Below are 14,466 nucleotides of genomic sequence, written 5' to 3' on the forward strand. Positions count from 1 at the left end.
GAGGAGAGGAGAGGAGAGGAGAGGAGAGGAGAGGAGAGGAGAGAAGAGGAGAGAGAGAGAGAGAGGGAGAGAGAGAGAGGTGTGAGAGTGTGTGTGCATATGTGTTTCGTGGACCTTTTGACAGCCAGGAGAAGCCAGGTGAATAGACCTTTCCTCAGAATCACATTTTTAAATGTATAAGATAAGATTCACAGGATTACAAAAGAAATGAATTCTGTTGAATAATCCATAGCCAGGAAGACTTCAATCATGCACAATCACAGGTAACATAGAACTATTGATGAACAGATTGAGCAGTAATTTGAAACCAGAGTCTTGCTGAGGCAAAGGGGTGTGTGTGTGTGTGTGTGTGTGTGTGTGTGTGTGTGTGTATGTGTGTATGTGTGTGTAACCCTGGCTAGCAACTCCCCTTAAAAAGGAATGGAAGCTCCTGGAAGGCAGGGTGGTCTTTCTATCTCCAGGTATCTTGCGCATGATCTGGAATTTCGTCTTGGTCAGTGTAGATACTCTTTCTCATAATGTAGATCTCAAATCTTAACTTAGATGGACTTAACACATAGTAGGCACTTAATAAATGTTTGTTGAATTGAACACAAACATACTCAGAACCACAGTTAGTTTATTTACCTTTAACACTCTGAAAATTGACCTTCCTGGCTTTTTAAGTCATGTTCAACTGTTCGTGGTGTGTGTTTCTATGTGAGTACAGGAGTCTGTGTGATAGTGTGTGTGTGTGTGTGCTTTTTGTTCCAATCCCCAAAGCCCCACTTCACTAAAGAGAAAAAGAAAACCAGCCTTCATTATGCTAACAATTCCCAAACTTGACTTCAGTATTGTCTGGGTCAAACATTCTTCCTGCCAATGACCCCTCTCCTTCCCTTCTCACCCATGGCTGCTCCTCCCTTAGGTTTTTGAAGGCCAGCATTCCCATGCCCAGAGAGGGAGGCCACTGGAGTGTGGTCTCCTTGGCCTTTTGGCTTCTTGTTCTCACTGCCACTTCCCCAGTTTGGGAAGCTGGGATGGGAAGGTGTGGGGGTCTTGGTTGGGAAGTTCTCACTCAATTTTTTTCCTCATTCGGACATTCCTTCATCTGGAATACAAAAGCAACTCTATTAGGATATTTGGTAGGAAGACAGTTCCTTGAGAGCAGGCCCTGTCCTCTTTGCATTTGTCTCTCAATAAATGTTGAATTATTGTGGAAATGAACCTCAGCTAACCCAGCCTAACTTCTGTCCAGGAGATCCTGAGCTGTGTGAGTGCAGGGAGGAGGTGTCAGGCCGACAGGGGAGGTCCAGACTGGGTGACACACTCCATGGTCTTGCTGATCTGTTTATGCTCAAACTTGACCCCAGAACTCATTCATCCATCCACCATCATTCTCTCGGCCCTTTTCTCCTCTCCCTCCACCTCAATCCCTTCTCTGTGTCTCAGGAGGTTTCCCAGACTGCTCCTGACCTAATTCCGAGTGAGAAGTGCCTTTTAGGGAGAAAGGAGATGCTATTAAGGTGGCTTGTAGTCCTCAGTGCTCATGCAAATAGTTTAGTCTAGCAACTAAAATAGAACTGAGATCCAGAGATCCCCAAGTTGCCCTCCACTCCCTTCATTGTGTTTTTACTAATGTAGACTGGAGAACTGTCTTAAAGGCACAGCACTCATATATTCATATCATTTGAGCTGGAAGGAAACCTAGAGACCACCTTGTTGTACTCCTTCATTTTGCAGGTGACGAAACTGAGGCTCAGGGAGTGACTTACCCAAAGTCACACAGCCAATGAGCAGAGGATAGAGTGCAGAACCCAGGATGCCTGATTGCTAGGCTCTTTCAACTCACTTCACCCAAAACCAGGAGAGTTATCCACTGATAGACTAGAATACCCCCCACTCCAGACTTGGAAGTCAAAAGGATATACAATTATCCTCTCCACAGGGGTTAGGGATGCAGTGCCCCCATGATCTGGAAAATCCATGTAAATTTTCTTGGTCCTCCCTTTGTACCAGAGAGAAGTCTGAATTTTTACTTTGTCTTTTATGGGGTGTTCATAGTGCCTTATTATAAAATTTGGATGGATATAATATAATACTATAGATATATTTTACGTATTTCTGAGTTATCTAAACTTTTTCTGTGTTGTCTGCTGAACTTCACCTGTCATCTGTGATTTTCCACAAAATCCCCCCAAAATTCTCATTTAATTTCTTATGCTGACCCACAATATACCAAAACTGTGTTGGGGAAAGTTACAATGTGGAGGGGATAATTGTTGTTTCAAGCCCTGGATGTTTACTAAGCCAGACACTTTTCTATCTGTTATGTGAGCTGTGCACTGAGGGGGAGAGGCTGATGGACCCCATCCAGGCTGAAGGGAGATCAAGAAGGAGGAGGGCTGAGACGAGGCCACTGGATTTGGCTATCGGGAGATCGTTGGAAACTCTGGGGAGAGCAGTTTGGGTGGGACGATGAGGGGAGTGGGAGGAGAGGAAGTGGTTCTCCTAGTATAGATTGTTTTTCAAGCAATTGAGCAGGAAAGCGGAGGAGGGTTTAGTCAGTGAGGATTTTTTAAGGATAGGGGAGACTTTGGAATGTTTGTAATTTATGAGGAAGGAGCCAGAAATAGGGAGAGATTAAAGATTAGAGACAGTTGGGTGACAGAGGGGACAATCTGCCGGAGAAGATGGAAGGGGATGGCATCTAGGGTATATGTAGAAGGGTTTGCCTTGGCAAGGAGAAGGGCCACCTCTTGTCTCCCCTGTTAGAAGGCCTTTGTATTCCTCAGGTCTTAGCACAGCACCTGGCAAACAGTAGATGCTTAATAAATGCATGTTGATTGACTGCTGAATGACTCTTTAGGTTAAATAGTAGGGGAAATGTCTGAGTGATGGGGATCAGAAGTAATGACTTGTACTTCTGTACCTGAAGGGAAATGTCTGAATCCCGCTTCTTACTCTGGTCTGGTTCCCTGCTCTCTTCACTCTTTATCTCCTCCTTGGTGCCAAGTTCAGAGGAATCCTACAAAACATAGAAATCATAGGCTATTATAGTGTCAAGGAATCTTCTAGAGCATTTAGCCCAATGCTTTCATCTTATAGAGGAAGAAACTGAGGTGCAGACTGAGGCTGCTAGTTAGTGCGGGAAGACTCCACCTTGAACGCCAACCCTCCTCACATCTACTGAGGACATGACATCGAGGTGGTGTCATGAAACCTTAGAGTTGTCAATAATTTAGCCCATTCTGCTCAGCGCAGGAATCCCTTCATCCAGACAGAGGACAAAGTTGTTATTCCTCCACCCTCCATCCCATTATTTTATATTGCTTGTAAATGCAAGGCCAAGTCCAGACTCCTGTGGGCACTCCATTGGCAGGTTTTCAGGGGAGTACCCTCCAGGGATCTGTGCTTGGTTCTCTACTATTTAAGAGTTTTATCCATGACTTGGATTTGCAGGTGACACAAACCTGGCAGGGATAGAGATGACAGCACCAAGATCCCAAAGGATCTTGGCAGAGTCCCAGCGCGTTAGGCAGAATCTTAGAAGAGGAAATTAGTTTGGGAACAAAACAATCAACTTCACAAGTGTAAGCTGGGGGGATGGCAAGCTCTGGAGGGCACAGCAGTGGGACGTGGTAGCCCACATTTCATATGATTAGTGGCTGCTTCTAGGAATAAGGAAGTGACCATATCAGACCTCATTCTCAAGTACCAAGTTCAATCCTGGGTTTCACAAGTTAAGAGGAACATTGTAAGTTGGAGAACATTAAGAGGAGACCAACCAGGATGAATCCGAGGCCATGTCATCTATTAGTTGAAGAAACAAGGTTGTCAAGCCTTAAGAAGAGCAAGACTTATTTAACAGGGGACAGGGGGATAGTACTGCAGTCTTCTGGCCTTTGAAGGGCTGGCACATAGAAGACTGATCAGAAGTGTGCTCTCTGGCCTCAGAGGGGAGATGCAGGAACTGTGGATGGAGGCTACAAAAAGGTGAATGGAGACTGGGTGTCAGGAAAAGCTTCCTTACAGCTAGCACTCGCCATGAATGGGCTGGGCTCCTTTGAGGGTCAAGGGTCCTTCTTCCTCAGAAGTCTTCAAGAAGAGACAAGATGACCAGATATTTATTGTGGGGGCTCCTGGTGTGGCCACTGAGACCCCCTCCAATCTTCAAATTACGTGAGTAGATTGATAGCTGTGTTTCCTGCCTGTCTGTTTACATGTCCCTTCCCCTGAGAACTGTAAACTCTCTGAGGACAGAGTCTGCTGCATTTCTGTCTTTGTAGTCCCAACATTAAGCACAGGGCCTGACACATTAAAGGCTCTTTAATAAAGGTACATCAGAGTGAACAGATTGTCAAATGGCTATCTCTTCTTGAATACTTCCTGCGATGAGAAACTCACTACCAGTTCTATTTTGGGAGGGTTCCAAATGTTAAAAATGATAATTTTGGAATTGGAAACTGTCAAATTCAATAACTCTTCTATTGAACCACAAACTTTCCCTGTAACATACGTGGCCCAAGCTCTGCTATAAAGAATAATTCTTCTTTCATATGACTGCTCTTAAATAATTTGAAGACAACAATCACATTTCACTTAAAATCACTTCTACAGGCTAAATATCCAGGTTGAACAGAACATCAGAGTTGAAATCAGGTCAAATGAGACCAGAGACCAGAGTATAACCTGTCTGAGAATTTTAGCAAAAACATTTTCACTCTCGGTGGCCAAGGGTAGTGGTGGTGGTTAGGGAGGTATGTCTCTCATCTCTAATCTCTACTGCATTTGAATATCTATAGGAGACTATGGCAGGTTAAATTAATTCAGCAGGTATTTATCAGGCCCCTACCCAGTCCAAGCTCTACAGTTTGGCTTTAACCTCCCTTTCAATTAATAATTGCTGAAGCAATTAATTACACAATCATATAATTGATATGGACTAAATGCCTATGGGTTTCTGATCATTTGGCCTGCTGCTGAAAACACTTTGGTGGCCCTGATTTAGTCCAGGCCACATTTTACAAATTAAGAAAGTGAAGGCCATACTGTTGTAGCGATCCAAGGTTGTACAACTAGTTAGGGGTAGAGCTGAGGCTTGACTGCTCTTTCCAATAGACCATGAGTATGGTTTGGTAGGAAGAGAAATAGATTTGGAGTCAGAACAATTCGATTAGAGTCCTGACACTTTCAACCTGGTTGATCTTTGGCAAGTCATTTAACCAGAAGGGTCTCAGTTTTCTCACTGTAAAATGGGGATAATAATAATAAAATAATATTATCATTAATAATAATGCTTTCCAGGGTCAAATGAGATAACATACGTGCAGTATTTTGTAAACCTTAAAGCTGTATATAAATGCCATTATATTATTATCATTACTAATATTATTATTATTATGGCAGCTTGGTGGTTCAGTACATAGAGCACTGGGCCTGGAATCAGGAGGATCTGAGTTCAAATCTAGCCTCAGACACTTACTAGCTGTGTGATCTTGAGCAGGTCACTTAATCTCTGTTTGCCTCAGTTTCCTGAATTGTAAAATGGGGACAATAATAGCACCTATCTCCCAGGGTTGTTGTGAGGATCAAATGAGATTATATTTGTAAAGTATTCAGCCGGTGCCTGATGCATTATGGGTACTATGCAAATGCTTATTCCCATCTTATCATTATTATCATCATGATTATTTTTCCTCCTTCCCAGAGACCTGAAGGTTCATCTATGTGGCCTTCTCACCTGTGTGGTCGGTGAAGTAGGGGCAACATGCTCCTTAAAACTTCTGGGACTGCCATCCCCTTGGCTGGCTTCAGGTGTCTGTGGTCTTGGCTTCTCAGCTGGCTTGAGATCAGGTAAGGGCCCTGAGCTGGGAAGGGCTTTAGGAGGAGGTGGCTTATTGTGGGCTATAAAAGCTTTGAAACTAGGCGTTCTCTCCCTTACCGGGCCTGATCCTTCATTAGGGGATAGGGGTTGGGAGACTCCTGGGGTTGGTAATGGAACCTCCTCGGGAGAAGGCAAGATTCCAGGGGATACTGGAGCTGTGTGAGAGGAGGAACCTTCATCTTGTAGCTCAGCCTGAACTACAGAAGAAGGTCGTGACCTAGTTGGGCCATTGCAGGGTGACACAAACTTTTCTTCAACACTGGGGTCACCTATGTCCCCTCTCTTCTCTTCTTCAAAGGGGTCATTATGGAATTCAGGGGAGTCTTCTTTCTGGGTTAGTTCCATAGCTGGAGCATTTTCATCTTCCAAGACTGACTCTCTTTCCCTCTTCAAGGAAAAGAGGGAGGTGACAGTAGGAGGGCTGATAGGAGAGGGACTTCTGGGAGAGAGGCTTGCAGGAGAGGGACTTCTGGGAGAAGAACTCGCAGGAGAAGGACTACGGGGGGAGGTGAGAGGGCTGCCCTCCCCAGAGGTTATGGAAACACTGGATCTAGGGATTGGAGATGAGATGACCAAGGAGCTTCGCTGCCTAAAAAGAGAGAAGAGATTGTTTTTAAAAGTCAGCCAGCGTTAAGGAATACGTCAAGCCCAACCAACAAAATTTTATTTAGAATCATAACTTCAGAGTTGAAAGAGACCTTGCCGTTTGCTTTCCTGATCATCTGGTCAGACCCTCTCATATTAGAGGCAGGAAAACCAAAGCCAGAAGTGGCCAAGTGACTTTTCTAGGAGAAGCAGCATTATAAAATATAGTGGGAAAAAGCATTAGATGGGGAGCCAGAGGTTGGGAGCTTGAATCTCCAGCTCTGCCACCTATCAACTATGGACTTTGAACAAGTCCGTTGACTTTTGGCGGCCTCAGTTTCCCCTCTCTTCTATGATCCTGTGACTCATTCATTCACTTCACCTGAAATTCAGTCTACATTTTCTCTCTTGATAATCTCAGGATCAGTAAGGAATGAGGAGGGGACTGGCTTAGTTGGGGGGAATAATGTAAGAGGTCATAAAGGTAGGTTGGAGGGAGATGATGGAAGATCTCACTTTCCCTCCAAGGCACAGGGGACACACTGAAGGCTTTTGTAATACTATCAGACTGATGGCATGAGAGGGCAGGATGAATTGAAGAGAAACTGAGGACACTGAGGCAGGGGGAATAGTTTAAAGGCCATTGTGAAGTGGTCTTGGTCAGGGCCAGTGAGAGCTGGGGTAGGGTGGTGGCAGAACAGGCCAGACATCGCGGCACTGAGGTAGGACTGGAGAGACCCAGAGGCAGAATTCTAGCCAGCGACTGGGTCATTTTTCAGTTGATATTCCCCAGTGCCTAGAAGGTTGCCCTGCACCTAGTAAGTGCTTAATAAATGTTTGTGGCAGTGAAGTAAGGAACTGTGCTCTAGCCTTTGGAGATCCCTGGCTAATGAGACAGGTGACTTATCCTCAGTCACCTCATCTCTCTTGGGCTTCAGTTTCTTCACTGGAAAAAAAGTGGGTTGGAGCAAATGATTTCCAGGGGACCTTCTAGCTGTGATATATTGTGTACCTATGAGTTATGAGCTCCCAGAATAGAAGAAGAACCAGGGAAACAGGAATAAATGATGTAGCAAAGGGAAATTGAATGTGTTCTGTTAAAGGAAGTTAAAATTGGAAGGGACCAAACAATTCATGGAGCATATTTTTGTAATAGGCTCAACTGCATGCTGAGCACTTGCACAAGTAATGCTCTGACAGGTGCCTTCCCAGAGGTAGCTAATTTGGAGCCAGTTTTCAAGAAGTACCAGCAGAGGTGGGGGGCAGCCCCCAAAGGGTGTTGGAATAGCCTAGGGGAAAGCTTGCTAACCGGGTCTCAAATTTAGAGACTTCAGGGCTTTGATTGGCTGGAGCAGAGTTTCCCATGGGGGTGGGGGAGATAATGGTTATTAATTGGGTTGTCCTCCCAGAGAGGCTTAGGTCATTTCACTCTTGGTGGCCAAGGGTAGTGGTGGTGGTTAGGGAGGTATGTCTCTCATTTCTAATCTCTACTGCATTTGAATATCTATAGGAGACTATGGCAGGTTAAATTAATTCAGCAGGTATTTATCAGGCCCCTACCCAGTCCAAGCTCTAGAGTTTGGCTTTAACCTCCCTTCCCAGGCCTATTTTCCATTACTCCGCCCTCCCCTAAACAAAGTACTCAAGCCAGATAGGATCTTTCACCACTCCCTGAATAATTTCTCATCCCTAAAGCATGGAATACTTCTCCCCCTCCACTGCTACCTGCTGAAATCCTATTCCTCCTTCCAGATGGGCACACTTTGAATGGCTCCTCCATGAAGCCTCCCCTAGGCCACTGCCACATGTAATCTATTTCTCTCAAAGCATTTTTCTTATGCCTTTGTTTTCCAGCATTATGTTTCTTTGTATCCACTTCTTATTTTCCCATTTAGATTGTAGTAAAAGTAACAGCTAACATCTCTATGGAACATTTTACATACCTCATTTGTCCTTGGAAGGGAGGAGGTACCATAAGTCTGATTACCTCCATTTACAGAAGAAGACATGGAGACTCAAAGGGGTTAAGTAACTTGCCCTGGGCCACCTAGCTAGTAGGTGAGCAAAGGCAGAATTCACACCTATGTCTTTCATGACTATCTTGAGCTTAGCACAATGCCTTGAACATGCTACATGCTCCATAAAAGTTTATTGACTTGACTTTGGTATACAGATACACAGGAAAATGAGTCATGGTCCCTATCCTTCCAATAAATGACAATTTAGTGGGTGTGTGTTGAGGAAAGTGGGAGGGGGAAGGGGGGGAGAGGAGAGGGGAGAGAGAGAGAGAGAAAATAAAAATAGACCAATAACAGGACGAGCTAAGGACCAGAGTAATGCAGCATAATACAGCATGGCTGCTTGCCAGGTTCGGGGCACAATGTTTCTGTTCTACTCTTCAGGGCCCCGCTCAGGTCTCCTCTCCCCCATGAAGGCTTTCCTGATCACTCCAGTTCTTCTCTGAATCTCTGCAGTGCTTGCTGTCTGTGCCATCCATTTGAACATGGTTAGTCTGTCTTTTAAGTGCACATCCCTCCTCCCTCCCTAGGGCCTAGGTTCTGCCAGGGCAGAGAGGGTTAACGATTCATATAGTAGTTGCTTAGTCAATATTTTTCAATAACAATTTGTGTTGATTATGGTAAGAGCTATGAGTTTGGAAGAGGGAGAGATAATGGGCCTAGCATGGTCATAGAAGCTTCATAGAAGAGGTAGATACTAGACTGGGTTTTGAAGGATGAGTGGGATTACTTACAAGTAGAAAAGAGAGGGTAGTCCAAGAAGAGGGTGGAAGGGAACTGTATGAGCAAAGACACACAGGCAGGAAATGTACATGGTGTGTAATGGGGGGCAGAAAGGAAGTGACAAAAGTAAGTAGCGCTATCTGGCTGGAGAGGAGGGGTCGGTCACATAAAGGAGTCTTATATCAACTTTGAAACACAACACATCTATGCAGCGATCCATACTCACTTACCCACCATGGGGAAGGCCATGACTTTGGATTGAAGGAGGAGAGGGGGATGGAGGAATGAAGGGAAAAGGAAAGAGAAGGGAAGGACACAGAGAAGGAACAAAGTTGACCCTGTGACAGAAAAAGACACCAAAGATTGCTCACTTGGACACTCCCTTGACCACAAAGACTTTGCTGGAATACTGCTTCTCCAGTTTGCTCATCACTTCATATAGGTCATGGTTCAGCTACAGTCAACAAAAGAAAAAAGGAGGGAATGGTTGTAATAGTTCAGCGTGGGCTATCTTCTCTAAGATGCCCAGCTCTATCCCTTCTCTTCTTCCCAACCCGACTCTATGTTCTTTTTCCCCTGAAAACCTATGGAATCCCCTCCTTTTTCAGTAACAATGTCCAGAGCTCCAGCCAGTTACCTCCAAGCTCTTTTGGGGTCTTTGTGCCCTGTGACTGCATCCCATTTCCCTGGCTATTGTTGGGAGCTCTCAAAAGAAGTGCGGGGGCCGATTCTGTTCCCGGTATAAGTTTCTGCACCCAGCCAAAGAATGGGTGGTGTTTAGGGAGGAACAATCAGGCATGTGAGCATTTTTTTACTGATACACTGGCTTCTGAACCTGCCTAGACTTAGCCAGGGGCACAGGGAAACTCTGTGGGGTCCCTTACTCACAGCCATTCTTCTGGCCCCCTAGTGACTGCATGCCATGTGTCACCCAGGCTGGAAACACTAGCTCTTCCTCCAAATTCCCTTTGGTAACAGCATGCAGTTAACTTTCCATTACCCATCTGTGGTTTATCTATGTCGCAAATGGAATATATGCAGGTGGTATCTAATTCTCTGTGTTGGCTTCCTTCATTCTGTTTCTGTTTTGATATTAAATAAGCAAATCCCACCTGGCTAGAGGGCAACTTGTAAGATTCCTACTTCTGGCAAGGGGTTAGACTGGATGACCTTCCAATGCTGCCTTTTTAGCATACTCTGAAATCATCATTAAGCCAAAGAAATCCTTCCCTCAAAGAGAGAGATTTCAACTTAACATATGGAAGAACTTTCTAATAACCAATAACCATTCAAAAGTGTGATGGGCTTCCTCAAACACCAGGAGTTCCTTATCACTGGAGTTGTTAAAGCAGGCCTGCACAACCTGCAGCCCGCAGGTCTTCCTCTACATTTTTCTCAGGCCTCCCGAAATCCTTAGGTGTGCCACAGGTTGTGCAGGCCTGTGTTAAAGCAAAGGCCAGATACTGAGATACTGCAAAGAAGATTCATATTTCAGGTACAGCTTAGATTAAGCAACCCCTAGGTCCCTCCCAACTCAATGATTCTGTGACTTTGGCAGCAACAGAGGGCCCCTGCTTTGGAGGTGTGGATGCATCAAGACCCAGGAGGAAGGAAGCAAAGATGTGGGTCCAGATATAAAAGAATCTGGGAATTCTACAAGTAGGAAGAATACGAGACAATATTTGGTCTACCCCTTCTTCTGCCTAAAAGGACTGCCCAAAACCAGCCAAGTGACCAGAGAAACTCTCCTAGGATTTTAAGACTGACCTTTACCCAGATGGTGATGCCTTGGTTTACACCTTTTAGTCTCAAATAACCTTCTTTATTGGGAGGTTTTTCCATAAGAAGAGGCATTCCCACCTGCTTGGTTGCTGAACCCTAGGGACAGCTTGAGGCCTTTCCATCTGACTTGCAACTGAAACTTTTCATATATACTGTCTCACTCATTCAAATGGAAGCTCCCCGAGGTCAGGGACTGTCTTCTACTTCTATTCCCAATGCTTAGCACATAGTAAATACTTAGTAAATAATAAATTCATGTATAAATTTAACCCAACCTAGATCCTCTCATTTTAGTATAACTCTTTCTGGCCTAGAGCTCTTCATTGTGCATGTGTTTGTGTGCATATGTAAGTGCTAGCATGTGTGTGTTTTTCTGTGCAATTGAAACAGGACACACTAAACCATGGATGCTATTTCATCCCATCTACCAGGAATCACCTTGGGAAGGTGCTATGGGCCTCACAACCAGCTCCAGAAATCCCCATTATCACCTCAGTTGGCCAATGGCTTCTTACCTTGCTCATTTCCTTATAGAAAACATCCCGGAGGTTGGAGATGTTCTGGAAGATGGTCACATAGCAGCCAATTCGGCTAATGGGGAACAGAGCAGAGCCAGGCAAAGCAAATAGCAAGTGAATACCCAGGAAGAAAGGGCAGATAGCTAATATTTATAAAACAGATGGGAGAGGCTGAATGTTATAATGGAGAGAGCATTGGCTATAGAGTCTGAGGCCCTGGGTTTGAATCCTGGATCAGGCACTAATTCTGTGACATCACTTCACTTCTAATGGAGCTCAGGTTTTTTGGTCTGTAATATGTGCCATCTATCCTGCAGGATGCTGTGAGGATCAAATGATTAATAATGATAGTCATTCATACCATGGAATTGATGGGGTTGGGATCTGGGCCCTAGAAAGGGAAAACCCTGGACTTTCCCACATGGCCAGATCTGGCATTCCCCTGAGTCTATAATCCCACCAAGTGGCCTTTCATTGTGGACTTCCCCATGGCCCCAGGCCACTTCTCCATTCTCCCTTGGCCAAGTGGTCCAGGTCCCTGGAATTCTATTACCTCATAGACTACTTGGCCACTCCTAGATCCCTCCCATAGTCTTTCTGTATATAAGGTCCATCTTGTCTCCATTAAGATGTTTACATTCTTATAATCTAGCCACTGCTGGGATTCTTATAATCTAGCCACTGCTTAGATTCTTATAATCTAGCCACTGCTTAGGTTCTTAAAATCTAGCCACTGCTGGGATTCTTATAATCTAGCCACTGCTTACCCATGTTCAGACTCCTTAAGAGTCTGCCCAATATAATGGTTGTTCTAATAAACCTTGTCTTTGGTTGAAAGAAGGCTTGGGTTGAATTTTTTCGGGCAGGATCCATGTGTTGTGATTTTGGGATCCCAGCACCCCTGAACCCCCAAACCGCATCATAATTAGTTCTGTAGTTTACAAATGATGGAGTGATGGGACCTGGACCCCTAAAAGAAAAAGACCCAGTCTTTGAAAGCAACCCAGTCTCTGAATTTTCCCATACATTTCAGCAGCCCAGATCACCGGTCTCTTGCCCAAAGCATCTGATCTACCCCAGCCCACCTAGATCACTTAATTATCTTACTAGACAGTACTTTCACTATTGTACCTGGCCCACCCCTTTTGTATATAAGCATTAGTCTCACTCCCATTACACTGCAGGTTCACTGAAACCCTGCCCGCTTCTATTGGTGTTACAATAATAAACCTTGCCACTTTGATTGGAAGACAGGTTGAGTGCGTGAATTCATTCTAGGCGGACACCACCCTGCACCCTGACATTTTGGGGTTCCCAGCAACTGCAAACCGCATCACAAAGAGCTCTTCCTACAACCACTTGGATAAGGTTGGTACTGTAAGCACTATTACCTCCATTTTAGAGACGAGGAAACTAAGACTCAAGGGATGACTTGTCTATGGTCACAGAACTAGTGTTAAGAGCTAGGATTCTGAATCGAAGGCTCTTTGCTCCATAGAACAGGACCTTCTCTAACCTTCCCCCTACACTCCACCCAAAATTCCAGAACCACTTCCACTTCCTCATGTCTGAAGGCTCCAGCGTCCTGGGGTTGGGTGGTAGTCAAATCCTCAAGGAAGAGGGGGAGAGAGTGGAAGGGAGCACTGGCAGCCCATGAAATTTGGCACTAAAACAGGCTGGATTTCCAGATTAATAAAATAGTTTGCCCATCATGGAAGGTGGTGTTATTATTGTGATGAGTACTTTCTGTGATACCTGTGCTCCACAAAGCTGTGTCTGTAAATCAATGTTTATAACTGAATCCCATTTTAAATGCCTCAGGAGATCTCACTATTTCAAAAACTTCCAGTTCAACTAAATTTGATTCTGTGCAAATTCTATTTAAAGAAATATTCAACTTTTGTAAAGTGAAGAGTCCTTCACAATGCACACCTCCTCCTTCAGTTATATCTTGTATTAATCTGGAGGTTCATGCTTGGTTTAAAGCAATATATTTGTACAAGAAACTACACTATTATAATCAACTGATTTTGTATGGCATTTAAAAGCGTGTCAAGCTTCCCTTTCATATCTCGTATGTATCTCTTCTTTGCCTGAAAACCTTGGAATCAAGGAGGGCAGGGCTTATTACAGATAAGGAGACCAGTGCCCATATTTGCCAGGGGTCACTAAGTGAGTCAGTGGCAGGGGCTAATGAGGTCTTTCAGAGGCTCTGGCCAACCAGGCTAAGGGGGCTCTTTTCAGGGCACCACATCCTGGCGCAGTGGGAAATGCCTCCCACTCCTACTTTGGCACTTCTCCAATTCCCTGGATCCTTTTACCTGCTGTAGAGAAGAGGCAGTTCTTCCTGTAGCTCCCGGTTCAGGTCCTCAAACACTGTCTGTGCTTTGACAAACTCCTCCTCTGCCTGGGGTGGGGGTGAGGGCAGGGTGTCAGCAAGGCGAGCCATGGCTCCTGCCCCCGCCCGTGGTGTTGTCTTCTCCCACTCCAGCACCCATTCAGGAGCCACCATACTCAGGGTTCCCAGACAGGGAGGAAGGATGGGCTAAAACTTTCATCCAGCTCCCAGACAGGAGGCCTCTCCTGTTCTCGTTACCTTGAGGGTTTTAGCCTCGTCCTTCTTCTTGGCATTCTGTACTGCTTCGAGGTGGTGCCGGGCACTGTCATAATCTACTAGTTTCCGACCCCGCTTGGAAATTCTCTCCTGGTCCAGAAAAGAATAAAAAAGGACTGAAGCCGAGCCAAGGAAACAGTATCTACAGTGACTACAACTGTGTGAATGGAAGGAACTGAACCACACCCCAAATAAATCAAAAGTAAATATAACAAAATTGTAAAGATTGAGCAGGACCCAATGAGTGGATCGGAGAAGATGCCCCCAAGTCACCCCTTGGTGGAGGTGGGAGGTCTGCAGGAGTTACACATTACATGGTTTTCAGACTTTCTCAATGCATTGATCAGGTGTGCTGATTTT

General features: G+C 45.0%; 1 protein-coding gene across 2 annotated transcripts in view; it reads right to left on the reverse strand.

Annotated features, from left to right (window-relative positions):
- Positions 1-599: 599 nt before the first annotated feature.
- Positions 600-14,466, reverse strand: part of BIN2 (bridging integrator 2) — a 37,870-nt gene continuing 24,003 nt past the window's right edge. For both annotated transcript variants that reach the window (XM_027844308.1, XM_027844309.1), the window contains exons 6-12: positions 14,089-14,196; positions 13,814-13,899; positions 11,490-11,565; positions 9,564-9,646; positions 5,723-6,455; positions 2,912-3,007; positions 600-1,090 (exon numbers count right to left, since the gene is read on the reverse strand). In XM_027844308.1, coding sequence (XP_027700109.1) covers positions 1,058-1,090; positions 2,912-3,007; positions 5,723-6,455; positions 9,564-9,646; positions 11,490-11,565; positions 13,814-13,899; positions 14,089-14,196 — 1,215 coding nt within the window. In that variant the 3' untranslated portion in view covers positions 600-1,057. The remainder of the gene's footprint in view (positions 1,091-2,911; positions 3,008-5,722; positions 6,456-9,563; positions 9,647-11,489; positions 11,566-13,813; positions 13,900-14,088; positions 14,197-14,466) is intronic.

This window comes from Vombatus ursinus, unplaced genomic scaffold (assembly GCF_900497805.2).
Source record: "Vombatus ursinus unplaced genomic scaffold, bare-nosed wombat genome assembly UNPS02014941.1, whole genome shotgun sequence".
In the NCBI taxonomy this organism is placed as follows: Eukaryota; Metazoa; Chordata; class Mammalia; order Diprotodontia; family Vombatidae; genus Vombatus; species Vombatus ursinus.